At 40.6% G+C, this 27,708-nt stretch overlaps 1 protein-coding gene and 1 pseudogene across 1 annotated transcript in view; one reads left to right on the forward strand and one right to left on the reverse strand.

The window, feature by feature from the left end:
• Positions 1–3,549: 3,549 nt before the first annotated feature.
• Positions 3,550–3,667, reverse strand: LOC124799500 (annotated as a pseudogene).
• A 5,170-nt stretch (positions 3,668–8,837) lies between these two features.
• LOC124798873 (chondroitin proteoglycan 2-like) overlaps positions 8,838–27,708 on the forward strand; it is an 86,050-nt gene continuing 67,179 nt past the window's right edge. Inside the window, exon 1 of the mRNA XM_047262406.1 lies at positions 8,838–9,875. Within this exon, the coding sequence (XP_047118362.1) occupies positions 8,838–9,875 (1,038 nt within the window). The remainder of the gene's footprint in view (positions 9,876–27,708) is intronic.

Genomic DNA, 27,708 nt, shown 5'->3' on the forward strand with positions numbered 1-27,708 from the left:
TCGCGATCCGTCCTCACAGTCTTATTTCCTTCGGTAGGTACCTCATACCCGATGAGGTAAACCTATGAGGACTGGTCGTGCCTCATGCTCGGGTAGCTCAGTAGGTAGAGCATTTGCCAGACAAAGGCGGAAGTATCTGATTCGAATCCTGGTCCGGCACACAGTTTTAATCTGATAGGAAGTTTTATTTGTAGCAAATGGTGGTGTGGAGCGAGGTCTGGGTGAATAACGTGAGGAACGATAATTTGAAACATTTATTAACAACAATACATACATTAAAGCAAGAAATAATTGTTGTTAATTGACGAGGATGTGCTCACATTCCAAGACGAGCTTGACCAAACAATTGTACATCTCGTTAAGACATGATTTTAAGAAAACTAAACTCACCTTAAAGATCTACTTTGGTAAGAATATAAATGTGATCACATGTTAGCTTAATGCTTAACTACAACCCAGATATACAAGTAGTTAAGGGTGAACTGCAGTATGATAATACTTGCTTGAATATAAATTTATGTAAATTGCAGATCAGTGATTCATAGTTTAAGGAAACACATTTACCGCTATTCAAGTTGAAATATTAGTCGAACTAGTGGTGGTAAAATACTAAGTTCCACCAGTTAAATTTCACAAATAGAATATACAATTGACTAAGAAGTAAATTCCAGCAAACAGATTGTTTATTCCGTAGATCTTGTCAGCTGTTATTTTGGCACGTAACAACACAAACTGGAATGTGTCACAGGGCACACAGTTCTGAGTGGCACAGCTACATGACGATGTTCACAATATAAGAGCTCAGGTAATCTGAAAAGAAATCACAGTTGATGCTCATCAATAAGCGTTATAATTGTACCGTACCAATCTGGTTCACAATGGTTCAAATGGCTCTGAGCACTATTGGACTTAACATCTGAGATAATCAGTCCCCTAGAACTTAGAACTACTTAAACCTAACTAACCTAAGGACATCACACACATCCATGCCCGAGGCAGGATTCGAAACTTCGACCGTAGCCGTCGCGCAGTTCCAGACTGAAGCGCCTAGAACCGCTCGGCCACTGGAGGCGTCTGCCAGACTGGGTTCGGTCTTTTATGTTTACCCTAAAAGGGTCACAATACTCAATAATAGCTAAGAAGGAAAGGTAAATGTTCGTAAATTACAAAAGGCGAAGTTAGTTTAACTATTCGTGAATCACGATAACCTATAGTATATGTCACTAAACTCACACTAGGCAGTTGAGATTTGATGTGCCACCAACGAACCGTATTACACAAGCTATTTAATGGTATTTGTCCGTAAACTCATCCAGCCTTAGCTCAGTAAATAAATGATGTCTAGACTTGGCCACTTGCACGTAATTTTACTTGCACTTAGAATAACGTATACAAATTACAAATGCTCTCGCCTACTAATTACACATCCTGGACAAAGATTAAATGAATGTGCAGCCTGTGGCACACCCTCGGAAGTGTTTCAAATAATGGTCGGATTAGCATATGAAACGCCGTTTCTGCAGTTGAGATGCTGGTGCAGATCACTGAAGAATGACTTACACCGGCCGAATCTTTAAATTTAGAAGAAATGTACTGTTAGTTTCCTGGTAATGCCGTAGGCTGCATACTAGTACAACTACTCTACAAATGTTTAGCTGTGTGTGAATCTACTTTCGTCGGGTAGACCTTTCTACATCCATCAGTAGTAACCAGGAACACCAGCTGCAACCTATCGTACACTGACGGGAAAAAAATCTCAACACGAAAATATAGAACAATGAAGTTTCGGGAATACATTTGTCTAGTTAACATTTTTAAGTGATTACCATTGGAAGACTATGTTTTAATGTAAGCACTAGATAAGCCATCTCAAATGTGAAATGCTGGCACGTTAATAACCGGTGTAACAGAGTGCTGAGTGCAAGCATGGCTGCTTGCAGCCCGGTCTTCTTGAGACCATAAATTTCCGTGACCATGCACAGTGGCTACATTCCCTGTAAGTCTTTCCGTAACATCGCAGAAGGAACATCCAGCTTTTCGTAGCGCTATTATACGATCTCGTTCAAACTCGGTTAGGCGATGATGTGGCGTCTTTGTCGTCTTAAAGGCTTTCTTGACTAACATCAACTCACAACGTTCAGTCTCAAAGGTAACTAACGCTCACGACCGTTATAACACATATTTAGAGCAAAGTTGATTTGCATCTTTATAGTGGCGCTACTAGCGCAACTCTTCTGCGAATGGCACGAAAACATAATATACACCGTCTTTCAGATGTAGAAGCACTCCTACCATGTTTCGTCCATGTTTCTGTCAGCGCCATTTACGGGAAAGTCACCAGACAGTATACCGAGCACAGTACAACACACTTTCCGGTTCCCGTCTCGGCAACTCAAGGTCGACACTACAAGTGCTTGCCAAACTGTCTCGTCCTCGGATCACCACCGACTTCCTCGCTCCGGGCTTACAATTCCCAAGTGCAGCCTACAGGCGGTGCCACCCTTGCAACGAAAGGTCTCATAACGCCACAGATGTGTGATCAGTCGACACACACATTAGAGCACGCCCCGCTACAGAGCGAAAAATTCGTGATGGAAACAATCGCCAAGGCTGTGGCTAGTCCGCAAGTTTCGCAGTACAACTCTGGAAGGGAGGAGATGAGTAGTAGGCGGAAGATAGCTGTGAAGATTCGACGACAAATGTGCTCTGTTAGTTCAGTTCGCAGAGCAATTAACCATGAAATGCAGAGGGCCTCGGATCGATTCGCGGTCTAGCACACATTTTTAATCTAACAGTAAGTTTCGTATCAGTGCACATACCGCTGCAGAGTGAAAATATATCGTGAAAACCTTCTAGAAACAGTAATTAACGTCAAAGTATTGTCGCAAAATAATTTAGCTCAACTGTGTTACTTTCACAGAAGAAAGTTATGTTTTAACTCGCCACGCAAAGTTACAGTAATAAATTTTTCGCAGGTGATATGCTATCAATAACCAGCGATGGAAAAAAGGGTCCTACAGAGACACAAAAGCTGTATATAACTAAAGTAAACATACGAAAATTTTTAGGTGTAATTTCATTAAAATAATTATTGCTATTTTGTCAAAAACTGACATATTAAGCCCGTAGCTGTGTACAAATTTTAAGTTGACTCTTACACAGAGGATTACAGCAACCAGTCACTTTTTACAATGCTATTTATGTATTTAAACAGCGCCGCTTTACCTTACGGCAGGTGGGGAAAAAAAACACGAAATGTAATGTAAAACGTGAACCAGCCGTCTGAAGATGAACGTATCGGTTCGAAACCGGTAACGGCGCTGTTTAAATAAATAAATTAAACTCCTCCCGAACAGGCCATGAAGACTCAACGGTATCGACCGTCCGCAGTGTCATCGTCAGCCCACATGCGTCTCTGGATGCGGATATGGAAGGGCATGTGGTCAGCACACCGCTCTCCCGACATATGTCAGTTTCCGAGACCGGAGTCGCTACTTCTCAATCAAGTAGCACCTCAGTTGGCCTCGCAAGGGCTGAGAGCACCCCGATTGCCAACAGCGCTCAGCAGGCCGGATGGTCACCCATCCAAGTGCTAGCCCAGCCCGACAGCGCTTAACTTCGGTGACCTGACGGGAACCGGTGTTACCACTGCGGCAAGGCCGTTGGCTAAGTAAATAAACAGCATTGTAAAAAGTGGCTGGTTGCTGTAATCTTCTGTGTTAGCATCAGCATATATATTATATACAATACATATTAGTTAAAATGTGTTTACATTTTACAGAACTAAATAAAATGACTCTTTGGTGACGGCGAAAGGTCATAAAACATGTTTGTGCAACTATAAACCACCTTTGGTTGCGCAATAGGTGGACCTGAAACATTACCAATTTCGACACCTGTTACATAATAAGCTGAGGTCACAATTTCTCATGTACAGACAAGCATTGCGCCTGTGCGGTAATAATTATGCGTAACTAACTTCTCAGTGATTCCTTTTATGGTAAGTGACACAAGTTTGAAATATGCATGTTTGTAAAGAGCTACATTTTTATTATGAGCCTTGACTATAACTTATTCATTAGACTCCACAGTACGACCACTACAAACTACCACACTCTATGAAGAACTGCTATGTGTCAGAAGAAATATCTTCAGAAAGTCTCAAACGTTGTTGCTCATTTCCTATAAGAGCTATTTTTACTTTCAGTTTTAGTAAATAATTTGATGTTTACGAACAGTTTCGAAGTTCTGTACAAATATCAAAGTAGAGGGCTATTCAAAAACAAGGAACAGATTTCAAACGCTTATTGTTTCCAAACTACAAGGTCAGACAAACAGTTCCAACTTTTTTGGAAAGAGAAAAGTTCAAATTTTTATGCATTCAGTGTGAGCACCTTGTGTTACATGACGATCATCAAAACGGTGGCTCATTTCGTGCCACACATGAAGCAGCTGGTTTCATGTTATTGAATTCACAGAATGAAAAGTTACGGCTTTTATTTGTGGAGTTACGTAAAAGACAGGGTGTTTTATTTACCCTATGCCTGACACTCTTGAACGTCTACGACGTCGCGTTGTTGACACTGTGAATTCGATTACGAGAGACCAGCTGCTTCGTGTGTGTTTTGATATTTGTCGTGTAACACGCGGTGTTAAATAACATAAACATTTGAACTTTTCTCTTTCCTGGAACGTTGGAATTGTGTTTCTATCTTTTGAAGTTTGGAAGCAATAAAAGTTTTAAACCTGTTTGTTTTTTCTTGTCTTCTTGTATTTTGTAACGGAGACGTATTGTAGTTACAACATATCTTAATTCTGTGGAAAGATGATAATGTTAGATGGAAAAATACTGGGGCCGTACAGGAGTTCACAAAATCTTCACTCGCATTGTTGTTAAATAAAGACGATACTTACAATTATTTTTCATTCGAGCCCCGTATTAATGGAGGATTTGATCTCTATTTGTAACCAATTGATGAGACGTTTCTTATGTTTCAACTATTTTTAAACGCGCTTCGAACAGTCAAGTGCTTATCAAATGCCATCTTGGAATTACACTTGTTCACACGTCGTAAATTTCGGTTGTCAGATAGGAAACAAATGAAACGAAAACACGGGATATACGCAATAGTAAGCGATTTAGATCTTATCAGTGATGCTGACGTACGTTAATACGTACTTGTGTGGTTGACGTCTTGACGCGGGACCTGTGGTGAGCTATTTAAGCGGTTGGACCCCAAGTTTACGACACTCTGAGCAGCCAAACTTACAACATGACAGGTAAGAGCCACTGCCTGCGCCTGTAACAGAGCTTCGCTTTCCTTTAATATAATAATGTAACTAAGGTTTTAGGAAAACCAAGCCCCTAAGTTAACAGAAATTTTGAATATAATTATGAAGTTGTTACTACTTTTCTGAAAAGTTCGTACAGCTTTTGGGAAGTTACTCACAGTCCCCAAGTCTTGAGAATTTCCCTCTGGTTACTGTTTGCCATCCCAAATACGTCGTACTGTATTGGAAAAAATCGCTAATCTGTGTAAATACAGATAGGACTAATAAGGTTTTTGTCTGTTCATATTGTTATTAGCTTGTATTAGGATTGTTCTTCTTTTCGTCACACATTTGTAATTTTATGTATGGACGTTCTCTGATAATGCACAGGCTTTTAGTGCAACGTGGGAGCTCAGGCTACCGAAGAAACGCCACATTAAAACCAATATAATCATTCATTACACTAACAGTATCTAAAGTTAAATTATTTTAGTTATATGTAGCAAATATCGATTCCAGCAGCGGGAAAAATGGGGAAGAAAATGTTGAGCCGCCTTGTTGATTACTGCTTTACCGTAATCGCTATCTAGTGCCATATGGATAATTTCCAGTTGGTTGTAGTTGCTGTTGGAAAAAGGATACAAACAACTGCGTTTTAGTAGCTGCAAAAGCATATCATAGTTATTTTATATGTGCTAATTTTCTGATCACATGTAGTTTGTGCGTCCTCATTTTTCAAATTCGAACTATTTTATGTATAATAAATTGTAAATATAAATACGTTCTATTGTACACGGAAGAAAAAATGGATGAACATTGCTGTTTAATGGCTTCATGCTGACAAAAATTCGTTAAATGGTTTCGTATGGAAGAAATGTAGATTTAGCTGGCCACCGAGAAAAGACACTTGGTCAAAACATTTTGTAACCTAAGTTCATTTTGGCTTTCATGCATACATATTGTACACGTACGTTTTATAGGATGAACATTATATTCCATTATACTTTCAGGACTGCCACTGTTTGCGACTGCCGTTGTGGTGGTTTTGGTTGGAGGCGCCAGTGCAGCATCCCTCCGTAGACTGACCGTTGTAAGTGTTTACTAGCTGTAATCAATTCATTAATTAGGTCTTATGCTAATAGGAAAAACTACCGTAATATGATATCTTCACAAAATGTTTTTTCTTAATAATTGCATATGTACAAGAATTACTTTCTGTTTGTTCCTCTAAATGTTCAAAGAGCATATTAATTGCGTTTATTTCGAACCCTCCCTCTCACACTATGTATCGGATCATACATGACAAGCCGTTAACACAGAAATTTCAGATGAATGGATTATTACACGTACTCTCAGAGTTAGCTAGCTACATTTAGGAAACAAATTAGGAAATAAGCAAATGGATAATACTTTTTAGAATTCAATTTATTGGCCACCACTAATTCGTTTTAACTGTAGTAAGTCATCGGAATGAGTGAAAATTATGATCACATTATATTCGTATTCGAATTTAATTTCATACTATCGATTTTAGAGCACGACTCCAAAAGCAAACTGTACATTAGAGCACGACTACAAAAGCAAATTGTACATTACGGATATACTGTGTATGATTACTCGATGAAAAATAATTACACCTGAAAATGAAACATAGCAAACAAATGAAAATTCTTTTTCGCTCACATCCTTCCAGTTAGCGGGTTTAGCCGAGTGGCAAGAGGTTAGTGCTAAGGATGAAAGGGATACATAACACATTTACCGCAAGTGAAATTCGTCTTCTCTTTCTTGCTTTACCTCTTAGCCATATGTTGAGGCCTCTTAGCTAAAGTAGAGTCCTGCTGGTTTGTGACAACAAGTTGTTTCCGTAAATCTCACTGAGCAAGGTGGCGCAGTGGTTAGTACACTGGACTCGCATGCGGCAGGATAACGGTTCGAACCCACGTCCGGTCATCGTGACTTAAGTTTTCCGTGGTTTCCCTAAATCGCTCCAGGCAAATGGCGGGATGGTTCCTTTGAAAAGGCACGGCCAACTTCCTTCCCCATCCTTCCCTAACCCGATGGGGCCGATGACCCCGCTATTTGGTCAACCAACCAACCTAAATTTCAGGTTGCTTCGTTTTCTCTAGCGTGAAGCATGGGGTTCCGTAGTGTTTTAGACGACATTGATTATTGAACACAATCCGCTTTGTCAGTTGACCCACTTCTTTAGAATTTCATTGCCCCATCCATCCACTAGCACTTCAAGTTCAGTAGAGTGCTATTACACTCCTTCACATACGTATATAGCATGTACAAAAATATTCATTTATTAACCAGATATTATGAAATTTGTTTACATTTTGCTTTGCCACTACCGTGCCATATAGTATAATTTTTGGTTATACTCAGAGTATTCCCATTTCTGAAATATAACGCAAATCTTACAAATTATCAGTTCGTTGAGTCACTAACTAAGCAAGAATAAAAACTAGTCACAGGAATTCGTTTGTACAGGTCCTACACTCTATCCTTATTCCTGGGAAAGATGTTCGTCTTATTGCAGACTTCGACAGCTTACAAGTTTCTTTACCTAACTGAGACGTTTCTCTATTTACTGCTCGTCAGATCATGCGGATCCCTTCGTATTCGAGGATTGATACGAGAATACGGTAAAATCGAAGGTGCATCCGGTTCTGATGTTCTTTACCATTCACAATTTCGAAAGTTAACATTACAATAAGCTTACTCACACACAAGTTATTAATGACAACAGTAAGCAAAGTAATTTTTGGTCTGAAATGAGGGGGAAGAACGATACGTATCGCGACTAACAGATTGGGTCTGCCTAATAAAATCTTTCTGTAGTATGAATTAATTGTGAGCCGTCCTAATCGGTAATTGACACGGATTTCCGTTGCAGTCCAAGTTAAGAGGACTAGACTGTCATTATCGAACTATTATCTAAAGACTTGCAGCATTCGAATGAATTTGTGGCTTAACTTTAATGAGAATGAGTTCATTGGTTTATGGAACAAGAACAAACAGTCATTAATGTTTACAGTCACACATTTCTTGTATCAGCATTATAACGACTCTGAACAGAAAGCAGTCAAACTGCATATTTTTGAGAGATGAATACGCTACATAACTGCCCCGGAAACCTGGCGACAAACTTAAAAATTTCTCAATGAAGAATAGAGACCAGTGGCATCTTTCGTATAATCAGCATCTTCGGAATAATTAACATTTTATTCCGAAATCGTATTTCGTCGTGGTTGTTATGCCTAATACAGTCGGAGTCCCACTATCTGATGATGGAGTATGAACTTAGTCACTATTACAGCATTCAGGCATTAGTTACAAAGCACTTACTTAGTCAGCTACTTATTGATTCAGTTACCAAACAGACGTTTTCATAATGTTGTACTACAACACGGAGGAGATTCAGAATATACACATGCCGCTATAAAATCATCATACCACAGTACGTAAACGTTTAAATAATAGAACGTGCACGTCCTCATAAAGTGAAACAATAAACGCGACAATAAGACTTTCAATTACTATAAGTAAATCGCATAAAAGACATGATACACAAGATGTACTGTGCAACATTCAAATTCTTCCAGGTCAGTGCAACATGCCAGGGAGCATCCGGTCCATTTCCGAATCCGAACAGCTGCAGAAGCTTCCTGCAGTGCGAGCCGTCTGGCGTCGCAACTGTCATCCCATGCCCAGCAAACCTCGAGTTCAATCCAAATCTGAAGGTGTGTGACTTCCCAGAGAGAGCTGGTTGCTCCTCATCACCGTCTCCACCAGCTGACGACGACAGTGAAAATGGTGGGGGATCAGATGATAATGGAGGCGCTTCACCAGTTCCACCATCTGGTGACGCCCCCACATGTCCACCCTGGAATCCTAATGACGTCACCCAGCTGCCCAATCCGAATGACTGCAGCAGCTTCTACAAGTGTGATGAGAATGGCGTTGCTTGGATCATTTCATGCCCAGCCGGTCTCGAATACAATGCAGAGCTGAGAGTGTGTGACTATCCAGAAAATGCTGGTTGCTCATCGTCTCCACCAAGCAAACCGTCTGATGATAAACCTTCTGAGGGGGGTCAAGATGACGCAAATTCTGATGGAGATAATGAGGTAAGCCCGAATCCACCAGCTGGACATGCTCCAACTTGTCCAGCATGGAATCCAAATGATGTCACCCAGCTGCCCAATCCCAATGACTGCAGCAGCTTCTACAAATGCGACGAGAATGGTGTTGCTTGGCTCATACCATGCCCAGCTGGACTCGAGTACAATGCAAAGTTAAGAGTGTGTGATTACCCAGAGAGCGCTGGTTGTTCATCGTCAGCTTCTCCAAGTAACCCATCTGGTGATGATTCCTCTGATGACAATCAGAACAATGGTAACGCTGACACTGGTAACGGTGAGGACGCAAGCCCTCAGCAACCAGCTGCAGATGCTCCCACATGTCCAGCTTGGAATCCAGATGACGTCACCCAGTTGCCTAACCCCAGTGACTGTAACAGCTTCTACAAGTGCGACGAGAACGGAGTTGCCTGGTTGATCCCGTGTCCAGCGGGCCTGCAGTACAACGCTGAGCTGAGGGTATGTGATTATCCTGAGAGTTCTGGGTGCTCTGTGTGAGCTACAGCTACACTGAAGAAGAAATTTTTTTATTCACTCTAAAAGATCTTTACAAATGGTGTCATCACGTTATCTGTGTAATCCGCCTGTAACAGATATACTCTCCACGTAATGTGATCAGTATTCATGTGACTAATATTTAGTCTCATATTAAATGTAGTTATATTATTGCATAATTTATTTTTATTAATTTATCTTACTTATTACTTACGCATTTTGTATGTAATCCAACTGCAATTGTCCAAACATAGTAATAAAAGAGTTGTCACGTACTTTCAAGCTAATTCATTGAACTGATGTATCTTGATCCTTAGAGAGGGGATAATATAATATCTAGGAGGCTTTTGTGACATTTTCTGAAGCGTTAATATATTTTCTGTGGCCAATTGTTACAAATGTCACATCATGTTTAAACATGGATAGACACTTTGAATCGGATTTGAAATCACAGTCCATTGAGTGGAGAGCTTCAGATTTTCCACCCTCAAAAAATTACGAGGTGCCCAGTCAAAGTTCAAACAAATGAACCTTTTTTGCTTATGGTCATCAAGAAATCATAATGACAAGGTTTCATGTGGAAAAGAAGTCACAGCTGTCTACTATCGTAACTTCTTGCAATATCTGCGCAGAAAAATGCTCAATATCAGACCTCAGTTGCTCAAGTCTGGACCACTCATTCTCCTCGACAATGTTCGCCCTGATATCGGCGATGTTGTAGCTCAAAAACTGCAGGCATACAAATAAGAAGTGTCATCGCATTCTCCTTACAACACGGACATGGGTCCACCAGACTTTTACTTCTTCCCGAAGTTGAAAATCGTCGTTATCATTCTTTGGAAGAGCTTTCTAGCGCCGTCACCCGAGTTATTCTACAGAGGAACAGACGTGGTGTCCTGAGTGGAATAACAGAGATTCCTGGACGTTGGAATCTAGAAGAGAAGCATGAGGACTATATTGAATGACTATAAAGAGATACTGAAATAAAAAATGAACGTCTAAGTAATAAAAATTAAAAACATTGCGTGAATTATTGATGAAATGTCCCTCGTAACAGAACATAAGAACTAGTATTGGGTACATAACCAAAACGTTCTTCTTTGACCATTCAAACAAAATTTTAAAAAAATCACTCGCCTACGTGCGGAAGGACACAGTCTGAATAAAAGAGAAGTAATAAGAAAGATTTTATTGCATCATCAATCGTAAATCCTCTATCTAACAATCACACTTGAGATGCGAGGAACTATAGGCCGATATCGCTGATTACATTTTGCTGCCGCAATATGGAACTTGTGTAATGCTTGCATATTACAATCGGTTTTGGATGTATGTTGTACTCGATATGCAGTTTTCTAGTAGAGTTTCTGCGAAATTCTGCTCGCACTGGTCCGTGAGGTCCTGAAAGTAGTAAATAGCCTTGCCCAGCTTAATGCGGGATTCCTTGCTTTCAGTTCAAGTTGGATATTGAGAGTAATAGGAGATTACACAGAGTATAGGCTATCGGATCTTCTTCGCGATTTAACTGAGAACTTCTTTACGAGTAGTCTTCAAGTCATCCTAAATGGGGAGAAAAAATGTGAAAGTAGCTGTGGACGTAGAACATAGGAGAGGTGTACCACCGTTAATGTTAAAATATGTATAAATTATGAAGTGGATAATATGAGGAAACTCCGTGTTAGAGAATAAATTCTCCATAATGCAGTATTGCCTTCAAGAAGCTAATAATATAGAGACATACAGGTTTCAGAAGGCCGTACTCCTGATGATATACCGACTGCTGCCATGACAAAGTAAAATGGGATACTTGAGACGTACGAGTATTATGTCATCGTTATAAAAATCTTCGATGAATCTGGACGAATAATTCTCCCAACTTTTAGCATTTAGCAAAGGACATTGTGAAAGAGCTGGAACTTTATTCACTACATTTATTAACAGCCACAAACAGGTCAGAAACCGGTAAGGTCATAAAGATGGGTTGCGCGTTGAGTGTTGAAGTCCCCAGCCTAGTAACCTTCTGCTCTTAGTAACGAACAGACACTTGAGAGCAATTAATTTTGTACTCGATCATGCCCCTTAATAGTGATTCATTTATGACAATTGTTGCTTAACCATAGAGCGGGCGCGCAGATTTTCATAGCGCGACGGAGCGTTTTTCGTACACATGTGGAGGTTAGATGTTTGTATGTTACCAAGCTTAACTTGTAAGGGTAAAATCATAGTTCAAGCTTAGTTTAATTAAACAACAACAAAATAAACCTACCTTTTTGTCATACTCTTCTGAGTGCTTTGATGAGGCCGGCTACGAATTCCTCTCTTGCACCAATCTCTTCATCTAAGGATAGCACTTAACAATATAAGTCCTCACACTTTTCCGCTATTTGCAGAATTGTGTGAACGATGTTTTTCCGAACATCGGGAGGTAAGTCGCCAGGCTCATAAATTCTACACATTTCGTTGCCACATCCCCCAATGATTTTCCAAATTCTGATGGAATGCTATCTATCCCTTCCTCCATATTTGATTTTACGTTCCAAAGCTCTTTTAAATTCTGAGTCTAATACTGGATCCTCCATCTCTCCCTAATGATTCCTCTTTCTTCTTCTATTATGTCATCAAGGAAGTCTTCTCCCTGATTGCAAGCCTCCATTGTACTCATTCCACCGGTCTGCTCTCTCCTCTGTATTTAAAAGTGGAATTTACTTTCCATTCTTAATGTTCACACCCTTGCTACTAATTTCACAGAAGGTTTCTTTGACTTTTCTATACGCTGTGTCAGCCCTTCTGACAAATATTTCTTTTTTCAACATCACGTTTTTCATGCAGGCATTTCGCCTTAGCTTTCCTGCATTTATATTTATTTCATTCCTAAGTGACTTGTATTTCTCTATTCCAGAATTTCCCTCAACATTTTTGCACCTCATCATTCATCGATTAATGAAAGTATTTCTTCTGTTACCCACGGTTTCTTCGCTGTTACTTTCTTTGTACCTATGTTTTTTTCTATACAACTTCTGTGACTGACCTTTTTAGAAATGTCCATTCCTTTTTTAACTGTACTGCGTACTGAGCTATTCCTTATTGCTGTACCTGTAGTATTAGTGAACTTCAAGGGTATCTCGTCAATCCTTAGTACTTCCGTATCCCTCTTCTTTGCGCATTGATTCTTCCTAACTAACCTCTAGGACTCCAGACTACTCTTCATCGCTACTGCATTGTGATCTGAATGTACATCTGCTACAAGGTATGCCTTAAAATCCAGTATCTGATTTCGGAATCTCTGTCTGACCATGATGTAATCTAACCGAAATCTTTCCGTATCATCCGACCATTTCCAAGTGTTCCTCCTCCTCCTCATTTGTTTCTTGAATGTAATGTTCGCTAACGCAACTTCATATGTACTACATGATTCAATTAATATTTCTCCTCTCTCATTGCTCCTACCAAGCCCATATTCTACGTAACCATTTCTTCTACTACGAAGCCCGTCTTCTCCATAACCCTTTCTACTACGCCTTCGTTTACAACAGCGTTCAAGTCTATGAGTGTTTAAGTTAACAACAAATAAATAAACTTTCATTATATCACCCTGTTGCCACGGACAGATGTTATTCCACATAAACAGTGCAGTTGCATCAAATCACAGCCAACGGCTTATTGGATTACAAATGTCTCGTAGACAATAGCCTCATGTCGGACTGTGGTGTTAGCTCTTAACGTGAGTCATTTCCTTCGACGTATCATAAATTTTTCTGGTGTACATCCCTGCTTATTCTGAATTAGTGATGCCCACGTGGGTGAAAGAGCACACAGTTTAACACTGTGTTAGCTGAAGCAATAACATTGGAAGAACAGGTATGGGCTCACTACCGTGAAACAACAATGGAAGGGTGCAAAACAATTTCCTGTGTTTGGCGCGATTTTATACTTAATTCACATCCGCAATAAGGTTAACCAAGTCTGACACTTTTTCTGTCACGCTGTATACCTTTATATCAAAATGTCTTCACATTTGCATTGATGCGTATGTAAGTACACACAGAAGAAAAAATTTAATAAGATAAGAGTTGCCCTGAATTAGCATTAATACAACATTCATCACAAAATACAAGGTGATTACTGTCGTGGAGAAAATATCCGTTTTAAGTTCTCGCATGATCGACGTTTCGTTAAGGAAGCTGAGAAACCGTTTCAGTGTCAGTGCATTTCATTGCACCACAAATTTAGGAGAATACCTTTAAATTTGTAGTTCAGCACTTCATATATTGCTGTGCAGCCCTCTACACTGACATTTGCATCTACACCAATATTTGTACTCCGGAAGCTACATTACAAAGTTTGGCGGATTGCAATTTTGAGGTACCGGTACCACTATCACCCTCCCTCCCCTATACAACACCTACTCCACTCGCGACTGGTGCGTGGGATGATGCAAATGTCAGTGTAGAGGGCTGCACAGCAATATATGAAGTGCTGAACTACAAATTTAAAGGTATTCTCCTAAATTTGTGGTGCAATGAAATGCACTGACACTGAAACGGTTTCTCAGCGTACGGAACGATTTGAAGTGGAATGATCATATAAAACTAATTGTTGGTAAGGCGGGTACCAGGTTGAGATTCATTGGGAGAGTGCTTAGAAAATGTAGTCCATCAACGAAGGAGGTGGCTTACAAAACACTCGTTCGACCTATACTTGAGTATTGCTCATCAGTGTGGGATCCGTACCAGGTCGGGTTGACGGAGGAGATAGAGAAGATCCAAAGAAGAGCGGCGCGTTTCGTCACTGGGTTATTTGGTAACCGTGATAGCGTTACGGAGATGTTTAATAAACTCAATTGGCAGACTCTGCAAGAGAGGCGCTCTGCATCGCGGTGTAGCTTGCTCGCCAGGTTTCGAGAGGGTGCGTTTCTGGATGAGGTATCGAATATATTGCTTCCCCCTACTTATACTTCCCGAGGAGATCACGAATGTAAAATTAGAGAGATTAGAGCGCGCACGGAGGCTTTCAGACAGTCGTTCTTCCCGCGAACCATACGCGACTGGAACAGGAAAGGGAGGTAATGACAGTGGCACGTATAGGTGCCCTCCGCCACACACCGTTGGGTGGCTTGCGGAGTATCAATGTAGATGTAGATGTAGAACGAACGAATAGCGTACACAAAGACGCCTTCAAATTGACCTTGTCACAGTCAGCAGCTCCCAGTACAAGAAGATGCTGCAATAATTGAAATTGAGGGTCACCACCAATGGCGATACGCTGGAGACGTTTAGACAGCTCTGTCAGTGAAACTTATTGACTTCAGGACGCATTACTATGCAAAAGAAAAGTGCAGTTTTCCGTCGCAGCGATGAGGAAGTACCCCTGATCAATGTATTACGACCGTAAATATCTCAAAACGTACCGCTATTACTAAAACCATTGAGTGATTTGTCCTTTACAAAGGAAACATCGGAATATAAATATGATTCGATTTTTATATATCTGGAGTTACATCACCAGTTAACCGTTGGAATGTCCAGTGAGCCGATTGGGCTTGCCATATTAAGACTGTAGAACAAATAAGACTTTTTACCCACTAAAAATTCGTCAGGACAGCAAAGAAACATGCGAAGGACAGAGTCATCTGCACTGAACTGATTCCAGAATGAGATTATGTGTGTAACATGCGTGGCAGAAATCCACTAGTTCAGTGATGAAGCAGTAAATTAACAAACGGAAAACATTATCTTCACATGACTCTCTCGAGCGATGCGCATACCGGGAGTGAATTCAACTGAAAAAAATGGAAACAGCTTCTGTTACGTTCTATGATATGGCCGTCTACCTATCAAATACTCATACTCATGAGTCGTCCAGTGACGCCGGAATTATTCCCATTCTACAATGTCCAAATCTCAACTCCACTTACTGTCATGGAATTAAGACTGTTGACGATGAACGGAAATAAACATAATGTACTGCATATAATATATTGAGGAGCTCCTTCAATGTTCGATTCTGTTATTGGTTAAAAGTCACTGTAAACAGGAACAACACTAAAAACCAAGGACTAAATGTACAGAACGACCCAGTGAAATGGTCTCATAACTAACTTTAGGAATCCGGATGCAGAATGAACTTCAGTGCAGGAAACACAGGGAAATATAATTCAACTGTGAGAGTCATCAGTCTTCTGAATGGCCTGCCACGAATTCCTTTCCTGTGCTAACCTCTTCGTCTCAGAGTAGCGCTTGCAACCTACGTCGTCAATTATTTGCTGGATGTATTCAAATCTCTGTCTTCCTCAATAGTTTTTGTCTTCTACAGCTTCCTTTAGTACCATGGAAGTAATTCGCTAAAGTCTTAAAAGATGTCCTATCATCCTGTTCCTTCTCCTTATCAGTGATTTCCACATATTACTTTCCGATTCTGCGCAGAAACTCCTCATTCCTTACGTTATCAGTCAACCTAATTTTCAACATTCGTCTGTAGCACCACATCTCAAATTATTCGATTGTCTTCTGTTCCGGTTTTCCCACAGTCCATGTTTCACTACCATAAACTGCTATACTCTAGACGTACATTCTCAGAAATTTCATCCTCAAATTAAGACCTATATTTGATATTAGTAGACTTCTCCTGGCCAGGAACGCCCTTTTTACCATTGCTACTCTGCTTTTGACGTCTTCCTTGCTCCGTCCGTCATTAGTTAATTTACTGCCTAGGTAGCAGAATTCCTTAACTTCACCTAATTCGTGACGATCAGGATTGATGTTAAGTTGCTAGCTGTTCTCATTTCTGCTACTTCTCATTACTTCCGCCTTTCTTCGATTTACTCTCAAGTAGGCAATTAGACTGTTCATTCCGTTCAGCAGATCATGTAATTCTTCTTCACTTTCACTCAGGATAGCAATGTCATCAGCGAATCGTATCATTAATATCCTTTCACCTTGAATTTTAATTCCTTGTCTTACATTCTTTTTAATCCGAGCACTTCGTTCTTTGTCGTCCACGCTTATTATTCCTTTATTCCCCTTATTCCCTTATTCCTCTTAGTGTTCCCTTATTCCTCTCATTATTCCCTGTTGTACGTGTTGTATATGACCCGTCTCTCCCTATAGTTTTGCCCCTATTTTTCTTAGAATTTCAACATCTTGCACAATTTTATATTGTCGAACGCTTTTTCCAGGCAACAAATCCTATGAACGTGTATTGATTTTTCTTTAGTCTTGCTTCCATTACTAACCGGTACGTCAGAATTGCCTCTCTCGTGCCTTTACCTTTCTTAAAGCCAATCTGATCGTTATTTAGCGCATCCTCAATTTTCTTTTCCATTGTTCTGTATATTATTCTTGTCATCATATTGTATGCATGAGCTGCTAAGCCGATTGTGCGATAATCTCGCACTTGTCAGCTCATGCCGTTTTCGAAATTGTGTGGATCATGTTTTTCCGAAAGTCAGATGGTATGCCGACAGACTCATTCATTCTACAGACAAACGTTTTGTTGACACTTCACACAACGATTTTATAAATTCTGATGGAATGTTTCCTATCCCTTCTGCCTTATTTGATCTTAAGTCCTCCAAGGCTCTTGAAAATTCTGATTCTAATACCGGGTCCCCTATCTCTTCTAAATCGACTTCTGTTTCTTCTTCTATCACATCAGACAAATCTTTCCCCTCATAGAGGCTTTCAATGCATACTTGCCACGTATCCGCTCTCGTCTGCATTTAACTGAGGAATTCCTGTTGCACTTTTAATGTTTTTACCCTTGCTTTTAATGCCACCGAAGGTTGTTTTGACTTTCCTGTATGCTGAGTCAGTCTTACCGTTCACTGAACATGTCTGCAAAAGACGTTCTGTATGTCTTGGTAAGTTTTACAATTGAAATCCTGAAATGTTGGTTCTGAGAGTCGGTAAGCATGTTTCTTCTTCCTCCGTTTGTCTCGTTAAGTGGCCACGACGAGGAAATCAGAGAAATTTGAGCTCATACGGAAGTTTATCAACGGTCGTTCATCCCACGCACCAGTCGCGAGTGGAGTAGGTGTTGTATAGGGGAGGGAGGGTGATAGTGGTACCGGTACCTCAAAATTGCAATCCGCCAAACTTTGTAATGTAGCTTCCGGAGTACAAATATTGGTGTAGATGCAAATGTCAGTGTAGAGGGCTGCACAGCAATATATGAAGTGCTGAACTACAAATTTAAAGGTATTCTCCTAAATTTGTGGTGCAATGAAATGCACTGACACTGAAACGGTTTCTCAGCTTCCTTAACGAAACGTCGATCATGCGAGAACTTAAAACGGATATTTTCTCCACGACAGTAATCACCTTGTATTTTGTGATGAATGTTGTATTAATGCTAATTCAGGGCAACTCTTATCTTATTAAATTTTTTCTTCTGTGTGTACTTACATACGCATCAATGCAAATGTGAAGACATTTTGATATAAAGGTATACAGCGTGACAGAAAAAGTGTCAGACTTTTCGAGAAACGGTAGTATCGATGAAACCTAGAAAGAAAGTGTGGGCAACATTGGCTCTAAAACGCATAACTAAAGAGCCATGGGCCCTTGCTCATCTCTGATTTTTTTTTTTGGTCATGAGTCTGGTTAGATGGGGCCCGCCACGAATTCCACTTCTGTGCCAATCTCTTCATCTGAGAGTAGAACATGCAACCTACGTCCTCAATTATTTGCTGGACGTATTCCAATCTCTGTCTTCCTCTACAGGTTTTGCACTCTGCAGCTCCCTCTAGTATCATGGAAGTCATTCCCTGATGGCTTTTACAGATGTTCTGCCATCCTGTCCCTTCCCCTTCTCAGTGTGTCCCACATATTCCTTTCCTCCCCGACTCTGTACAGAACCTCCTCATTCCTCAACTTACCAGTCCACCTAATTTCCAACATGCATCTGTAGTTCTACGTCTCAGATCTTCGATTCTCTTCTTTCCCGGTTTTACCACAGTCCGTATTACACTACCATACAATGCTGTGCTCCAGACTTCATTCTCAGAAATTTCTTCCTCAAATTCAGGCGTGTGTTTGATACTAATAGACTTCTCTTCGCCAAAAATGACCTTTTTGTCAGTGCCAGTCTGCTTTTGATGTCCTTGCTCCGTCCATCATCTGTCATTTTGCTGTCTGGATTAACTTCATTTACTTTGTGACCGTCGGTCTTGATGTTACGTTTGTCGCTTTTCTCATTGCTACTACTTCTCATTACTTTCGTCTTTCTTCGATTTATCCTCTTACCATATTCTTTACTCATTTGAATCTTCTCTCCATTCAGCACATCATGTAATTCGTCTTTACTTTCACTCAGGATAGCAATGTCATCAGCGAATGGCACCAGTGATATCCTTTCACCTTGAATTTTAATTCCACACCTGAACCTTTCTTTTATTTTCATCATTGTTTCCTCGATGTACAGATAGAACAGTAGGGTCGTGAGACTACATCCCGTCTTACACCATTTTTATCCGAGCATTCCGTTCTTGTTCGTCCACTCTTATTATTCCCCCTTGGCTCTTGTACTTATTGCATATTACCCATCTCTCATTACAGCCCACTCCTATTTTTCTCACAATTTAGAATATTGTGCACCATTTTACATTGCGGACCGCTTTTTCTACGTCAACAAGCCCTATGAATGTGTCTTAGTGCCATTTGCAACCGCAACGGCAGAATTGCCTCTGGTGCCCTTACCTTACCTAAAGACAAACTGATCATCATCTAAGACATCCTAAGTTTTCGTTTCCGTTCTTCTGCGTATTATACTTGTCAGCAATTTGGATGCATGAACTGTTAAGCTGATTCTGCGATAATTATCGCACTTGTCAGCTCTTGCAGTCTTCGGCATTGTGTGGATAATATTTTCCGAAAGTCAGATAGTATGTCGCCAGACTTCTACATTCTATACACCAACTTGGATATTCGTTTTGCTGCCACTTCTTCTAATGAGATCAGAAATTCTGTGGAATGTTATCTACCCTTCAGCCTTTTTCGATCTTAAGTCCTCCAAAGCTCTCTGAAATTCTTATACTAGTACTGGATACTCCACCTCTTCTAAATGGACTCGTGTTTATTCTTCTATCACATCAGACAAATCTTCCCACTCATAGAGGTCTTCAATCTACTTTTTCCACCTATGCGCTCTCTCCCCTGCATTTAACAGTGGACTTCCCGTTATACTCTTAATGTTACCACCTTTGCTTTTAATTTCACCGAAGGTTAATTTGATTCCTATACACTGAATCAGTCCTTGCGACAATTACTAACTTTTTCGATTTCTTCACATTTTTCCTGCAGCAATTTCGTCTAAGCTTCTCTGCACTTTCTATCGATTCCATTCCTCAGTGACTTGTATTTATGTATTCATGAAGTACCCTCGACGTGTTTGTAGTTCCTTCCTTCATCGATCAACTCAAGTATTTCGTCTCTTACTCATGGGTTCTTCGCAATTGCCTTGTTTGTATCTATGCCTTTTATTCTATCTTCTGTGATTGTCCTTATGTCCATTCCACTTCAACCGTACTGCGTTCTGAGTTATTCCTTATTGCTGTATCTGTAGCCTTAGAGAACTTCAGGCGTATATTGTCATTCCTTAATACTTCCGTATCCCCCTTCTTTGCATATTGATTCTTCCTGACAAATCTCTTAAACTTCAGGCTACTCTTCATCACTACTAAATTGTGATCTGAGTCTATATATGCTCCTGGGAATGCCTTACAATACACCATCTGATTACGAAATCTCAGTCTGGCCCTGATCTAAACTAACTGAAATCTTCCAGTATCACCCGGCCTTTTCCAAGTATACCTCCTCGTCTTGTGATTCTTCAACAGAGTATTCACTGTTACTAGCTGAAAATTGCTGCAAAACTCAACTATTCTCTCTCTTCCCTCATTACTTGACCCCAGTCCATAATGTCCTGTAACTTTTTCATCTAACTTTTTCATCTAATCCTACCCCCACAACTTCATTGTAGTCCAATTTGACTATCAGATTTCCGTATCCCTTAACGTACTTTATTACCCTTTCAATATCCTCATATACTTTCTCTATGTCTTCATTTTCAGTTTGCGTCGTCGACTGTCTACCTGAACTATCGTTGCCAGTGTTGGTTTGCTGTCGATTTTTATAAGAACAACCCTATCACTGAACCACTCTAGCTTCCCTACCACGTTGGAGCTTCTGACATTCCACGCCCCGACTCAAAGAACGCTATACTTTCGTTCGTTATTCAGTCTTTATCTCATGGTCACTTCCCCTTTGGTAGTCCGAAACCTGGATTACCGAATTGGGGACTATTTTGGAATCTTTTGCCAGTGGAGAGATCATCATGACACTTTTTTTCAATTTCAGACCACGTGCCCTGTGGATAAACGTTATGTGTCTTTAATGCAGTGATTTCCATTGCCTTTTGCATCCTCATGCCGTTGATCATCGCTGTTTCTTTCGTCTTCAGGGGCAGTTTCCCACGCCAAGGACAAGAGAGTGCCCTGAACCTCTGTCCGTTCCGCCATCCTCTTTGACAAGGCCGTTGACAGAATGAGGGAGACTTCTTGTGCCGTAAGTTGACATGTTCCACATCCACGAGGATCTCCTCAGCACGGATCTATGGAACGAAAAACTAATCTAATCTAAAACCTAATCTAAAAGTCTTCGGCCCCGAATGCTGATTGTTAATCGAAATTTAAGCGGTGGCGGGTTTCAAATTCAGAACCGAGGACGTTTTGATTACTAATCAAAGACGCTACTCCTAGATCATTTTACAACTCGTGTTTACTGGGCATTTTTTCACGTTTTGGTGCACACTACTTGCTAACAAAATATAGAAAGTAAAGAATTTGAAAGAAGGCAGATTTGTTGCACATTATCGAAGACGAACAAGTGCTCACTGCTCTTAAGGTCTGCATTTTAGTGCCCATGTTTACTATACTTTTTTCCTTGTTTTAGTGGGTACTACGGTAAAACTTCCGAATGACGGACATCTGTGGGGAAAATGAAAATGTCCAGTTTTAGGAAGTGTCCGCTATTCAGGAAAGGATAAGAATACGGTATAGAATAGAGTACATTCAATTTACTGTAGACAGAGAAGTGCTATACTACTGTGTAAGTAAAGTATTGAAAATTGGTCTTTTTTAAGTACAGTACTGCATTAATAAATCCCCATACACTGGTGTAATACAGTACTAAAATTTCTCTCATGCATTCTGGAAATTTGGTTTTAAATAAACACGTATTTTTCCCGGAAGCGGAGGTCATTTATAATTGTCTTCCCAACATTTGTCTGAACACTAAACGTTAAATTGAGTCTCTCTTCATCACTTCTCACTAAAAAAAAAGTGTGTTTCAACTCTCCTACCTCTTCCACTGCCTGTTTGCTTCAAGTGCAGTGAGTCCAGTTTAGTTATGTCAACTTCGTTTTCACCTTCATTTCGTTGTTCATTTTCTAGGTTGTCACCACACCCTTCTTGATGAAGCTCTTGTATGAGTTCACTTACTCTAGTTGACGTACTTCCTGTGAACAGTGATTGATCAATATTGGCATATTACTCAGATCAACCAAATTCCTCCACTTAAGTGTGAAGTTCAAGCTCATGTTTCTTGAGGTTGTTTTCTTCGACACCGTCGTCAGTCACTGAAGCACTGTTATTAAAAAAAAAAAACTTCCGTCTTGAAAAGATGCTGGTGGTAATGTATGTTACCTGTTTAACGCTGAAGAAATCTACATAATTGCATATAATACACTAATAGATTTGCCAATTTCGTATACAAATTCAACATTGTCCATTCGAAACAAAATATGTCTGAACACATTTTGTCTGTAAAACACTTTGAAATTTGGAATAATCCTCTGATCCAATTGTTGGCAACGTGAAGTTGAATTTGGTGGCAAAAAGATTATTTTCACATTTTTAGTGCAGCATCGCAATGGGACCTGAATTATCCATAAACAAACTCACTTTTCTCCTTTGTCTTTTAGTTCTTCTATCAAATGACTACCAGTAACTGCTGCTATCGTTATCCAAGATCGTTTATTAGCATACCACTCCACGTTAAATTTACTCCAGTCAAAACCCTTAAAACATCCAGGCTTCACAGCGTTCCCACTGATTAAGGGCTTTTTAGGTTCGCTGTCATATTAACATACAACAGAGCAGTGAGTTGTTCTATTGGATTTTTGCCTCATGAACGGTTTTACTGGGAAGATTTAGGAAGGAAAAACCAGTCTTGACAAATAGAAATGTTTCTTTCTTGATAACTCTCGCAAATTCCTGTACCCTCTGTTGTCTATCTGACACAACGCTTTCGTCCACTGAACTGGATTTACCACACACGGTTACAAAAGAGATGTTGTGCCTACTCCTAAATTTACCAAGCCTACCTACACATGCTTTAAAATCGTTAACCCTTAACTGTTTGGCGATTGCGAGTGATTTCTCACGGATCGTAGGTCCAATAACTGACAGATTGTTGCTGAAAACACGGCAGAACTATTTAATTGTCGAACTGTGAGCTTTTAAGCCTGGTGTGCTGAGAAAAGCGAGTTTACTGATAAGTTACCATTTCTGGACCACGATTTCAGAATGCCATTTCTGTATCTTGAAATTTCACTGATCTGGGTTTCTCCAACAGCAGTACCCGTAACCATATCTCTAAACTAACCTCTTCCTTTTCGTAGACATGGGTTATGTCGACCTTTCCATTCAGAGTTAACCGTTTCCGTTTTTGTGACATCTTAGCACCCCAATACGTATAAATTCTCTCGATTGAAATCGGCAACAGTACGCACCTTAGGCCCGTTCAATAGGAGTCACTGAGAAGTGCTTCTCTGTAGTGCTTCTCCTGGCGAAACACGATTTAAACGTGGGCCTTCAGAAATGCTTCGGTGGCGCTTGGTGGCGGACCCGACACTGATGGTGCGGATTGAGCGGCCAGGCAGTGTGTCGGCGCATATTAAAAGTCGGCACATGAAGTAAGAGTAGTAGTAGCAGCATCATCAAGGCCTTTCGCGGCAGCATCAAAGGTGCTAGCAACAACAACTGCAACTGTTGTAAGTGGAGGCTTGCCGCGCCGCGCCGTGTGAAGGTGTGCAGGTTAATTTACAACCGTCGTTGTTTTCACGCTGTCCGTTATTTGGAAGTTTTAATTGTGCCGCGTCTGTTTCTGAGAATGTTCGCTGATCTCATTAGGCAGGGGAATTTTTAAAATGTCCTGTATTGAGAGAAGTCCGCCACTGGAAAGTGTCACTCAAGAGAAGTTTTACTGTACCATCTTTGTAAGTATTGTGTATGTTACATAAGTACATTTGCAAGCCTTGGGAATGGGCTACTTACACCAAAAAAAAGAAAATTAGTACATATAAACGAATGCCCGAAAATCCTTGTTACCGAGTTGATGTACAAGGCCTTTCTGGGTTACAAACCAACACCTTTGTCTGTTCACCAGTTAGACTAGTTGTTTCCTCGATGGCGTTGTGTTGCCAGGGAGATTTGTTTATAATCGTCATTTGTCTGTCTTCAACGTATCCATCGTTGACACAAGCTACAGGTAGTGCGATAACCGAAAGCACATCCTGGAAATGAGACAGAATATTCATTTCGTGAACAGGAAGCTGCGATTTTTATGTATGGCCGCGCGAATGGTGATGGACACGAGACTGCACGGTAGTATAGGACTGCCTTTTCAGACCGAGGACTGCCGAACAATCTGGACTTTATTGCTGGGTATATTCCCGCTGCCGAGACAGACTATTGGTCGAGGACGACCATGTGTTGCCCGTATTCCTGACCAAGAAGAGCGCGTTCAGGCTGTCGAGGAAGAAAACGATGTTCAAATGTGTATGAAATCTTATGGGACTTAACTGCTAAGGTCATCAGTCCCTAAGCTAACACACTACTTAATCTCAATTGTCCTAAGGACAAACACACACCCATGCCCCAGGGAGGACTCTAACCTCCGCCGTAACCAGCCGCACAGTCCATGACTGCAGCGCCATAGACCGCTCGGCTTCGAGGAAGAGCTAGTTATCAGCTCCGTATAAGGGGCCCTGGCTTGTAAAACATTGCTAGGTACAGCATGAAGGATACTTCACGAGCCACTCATGTATCAGTATCATCTTCAACACGCGCAGGTACCTACAGGTGCCAATCACCAAATACGGGAGTGTTGTAAATACTGCCAATTCATTGTTTGTCTCATCGTCGTTGTTTACAGACAAGGCAACGTTTGGAACAGACGGAATGGCAAATTTTCTGCAGAACAAACTAGACATCAGCATAAGTTTAAGATTAATATATGGCTCGAGGTGTACGTGACTGTCTTGTAGGACCCCGCTTTTTTTTCCAGCACGTCTAACGCTTGCTATCTTCAGGGACTTAATCTAGAACATTCTTCACGTCCTACTAGAAGATTTGCCCCTGCAAAGCAGCACAAGGTTTACTCTTGATGGAGCTCCAGCACATCTCTGTTTTCAGTTCTTGAGATGCGCTAGCTGGTACCTACCATGAGAGATGGACAGAGGAGGACCAGTTCCGTGGTCTGCACGTTCTCCCGACCTCGTACCGTTGGATTATTATTTCTGATGCCTCCTTAAACTATTGGCCTATGCCCCAAACCACCCAAATGCAGAATCTTCACCGGCGCGTTGCGGATGCCTTCGAAACGATTCGAAACTGTCCGGGAGTATTTAAAAGGGTGCAAAAGCCGTTAAATCGATGAGTGCCCATGTGTTTAGATGTAAGAGAAAGTTTATTATGAGTTTATGAACCCCAGTAATCTGAATTGTAATCTTTAATTACACGAAAACGAAGGACATTCAGACATATGTTTGTATTAAAGTTTTTATTGCGTTCGTGTAAGAAGCCTGTCCCCAAAGTTGATAAAAAGTTATTATTTAAACACTCCATATATCGCCCTGTTTTTTATTATTACTTTTTAAGCGTATGTAGAAGACATTTCTGTCCAGGAGGAGATATTTAATCTGTGCAGATTTTTCTTCAGATAAAAAAGCAAATAAATGTAGAGAGTTGATGCTGGGGCGTGGATACGTGAAGAGTTACTAGAGTGACATGTCGCTTAATTAACGGTAAAGAGTGATCAGTTTATTGATAGGAGGCAATTTTCTTTGAGGTAAGAGTCGGGAGCTCTTAGAAAGTGGGGGAGGAGATTATAGTACTGAAGTGGTAGAAGCGGATTGGACGTACACATAAGACAGGAACGCAGAAGTGGCCGGAAGATTATCACATCAGTAGCATTATTGCAATAAATTATTCTATTTTGCGAAGAGGTACTGATTTTGAAATTATCGGAAAATAAGAGGAGACATAAGAAACAGATTTCAGGAACTTAAAATTCTGCAGAAAGTCGATGCAGAAGCGCAGATGATTATCAAGACAAAGAATGAAGACATCGATTATGAGGAGGTAATAGTCGCCATCACTAAATGCGAGTATACCCTGCACATACAGAGATGGTTCAAATGGCTCTGAGCACTATGCGACTTAACTTCTGAGGTCACCAGTCGCCTAGAACTTAGAACTACTTTAACCTAACTAACCTAAGGACATCACGCACATCCATGCCCGAGGCATGATTCGAACCTGCGACCGTAGCGGTCGCTCGGTTCCAGACTCTAGCGCCTAGAAACGCACGGCCACTCCGGCTGGCACATACAGAGACTGAGTAGTAAATAATCAATGGCATTATTTCATCTGACAGACGGATTGAAGCTCTGAATTACAGCTGTCATACGGAGTGTGTAATAAACGTTTTATGCTATCGACTTCTCGTATTTCAGAAGGTGGATGGAGAAATGATTGATTAATATATTGATTAATGTCAAAAAGAATGCAATGTAACGATCAAAGGACTCGTTAAAGTTAAAATTGACGGTATAGAAATCACGACGCCCACTTTATGTGGGTGTCCATTGTAGTGAGTAAAAAGCTGTGTTCCTATACAATTCCAGCACATACCAGTCCCATGTCCTTTCTAAAAGAGTCTAAAAGCCTGAATCGTAAGATTTACACGTCAAAACGGCGTTCCAGAGCAGCAGTAGAAAGAAATAAACTGGTTAGATTACAAGATGGCTCGCTACCATCTTACAGTCTTCGCATCCATCGGCGAACACGTGACTCCTAGCAGCTCCAATGATTGGAGCAGCGGAAGATACTGGGTGAGCAAGCAAGTGCAATTTCACTGATGTCAGCCATTATCCTCGTCGAATCGGTAACTGTTTACTACGAAATGGAACATTTTAACCGGCCGGTGTGGCCGAGAAGTTCTAGGCGCTTCAGTCTGGAACCGCGCGACCGCTACGGTCGCAGGTTCGCATCCTGCCTCGGGAATGGATGTGTGTGATGTGCTTAGGTTAGTTAGGTTTAAGTAGTTCTAAGTTCTAGGGGACTGATGGCCTCAGATGTTGAGTCTCATAGTGCACAGAGCCATTTTTTTAACATTACTTACGGACGTCAGCTAGAGGTAAATAACTGTAAAAGATTTTATAGATAGGGTCATTTCTTCGGAATAATAGCGACGATTAATATTAAAATATCAGAGTTAACATTTATACGTAGAATTTTATCACAGTCAAATATATTATATCACTATTTAAAATAGTCTGTGAAATCATACTCTTCTTTTTTACATACAGATAGCTCCATAGATTTTCTACTTTACAACAGTTTGTACAGCCGTAATTTTACACAAGTAAATCCACAGTAACTACATTAATGCGGGTAGAGTGGAGACTACTGAAATTGCCGCTTGTACTGAAATTAATCACTTTCGCTTTGTTCTAC

Source organism: Schistocerca piceifrons, chromosome 5 (assembly GCF_021461385.2).
Source record: "Schistocerca piceifrons isolate TAMUIC-IGC-003096 chromosome 5, iqSchPice1.1, whole genome shotgun sequence".
In the NCBI taxonomy this organism is placed as follows: domain Eukaryota; kingdom Metazoa; phylum Arthropoda; class Insecta; order Orthoptera; family Acrididae; genus Schistocerca; species Schistocerca piceifrons.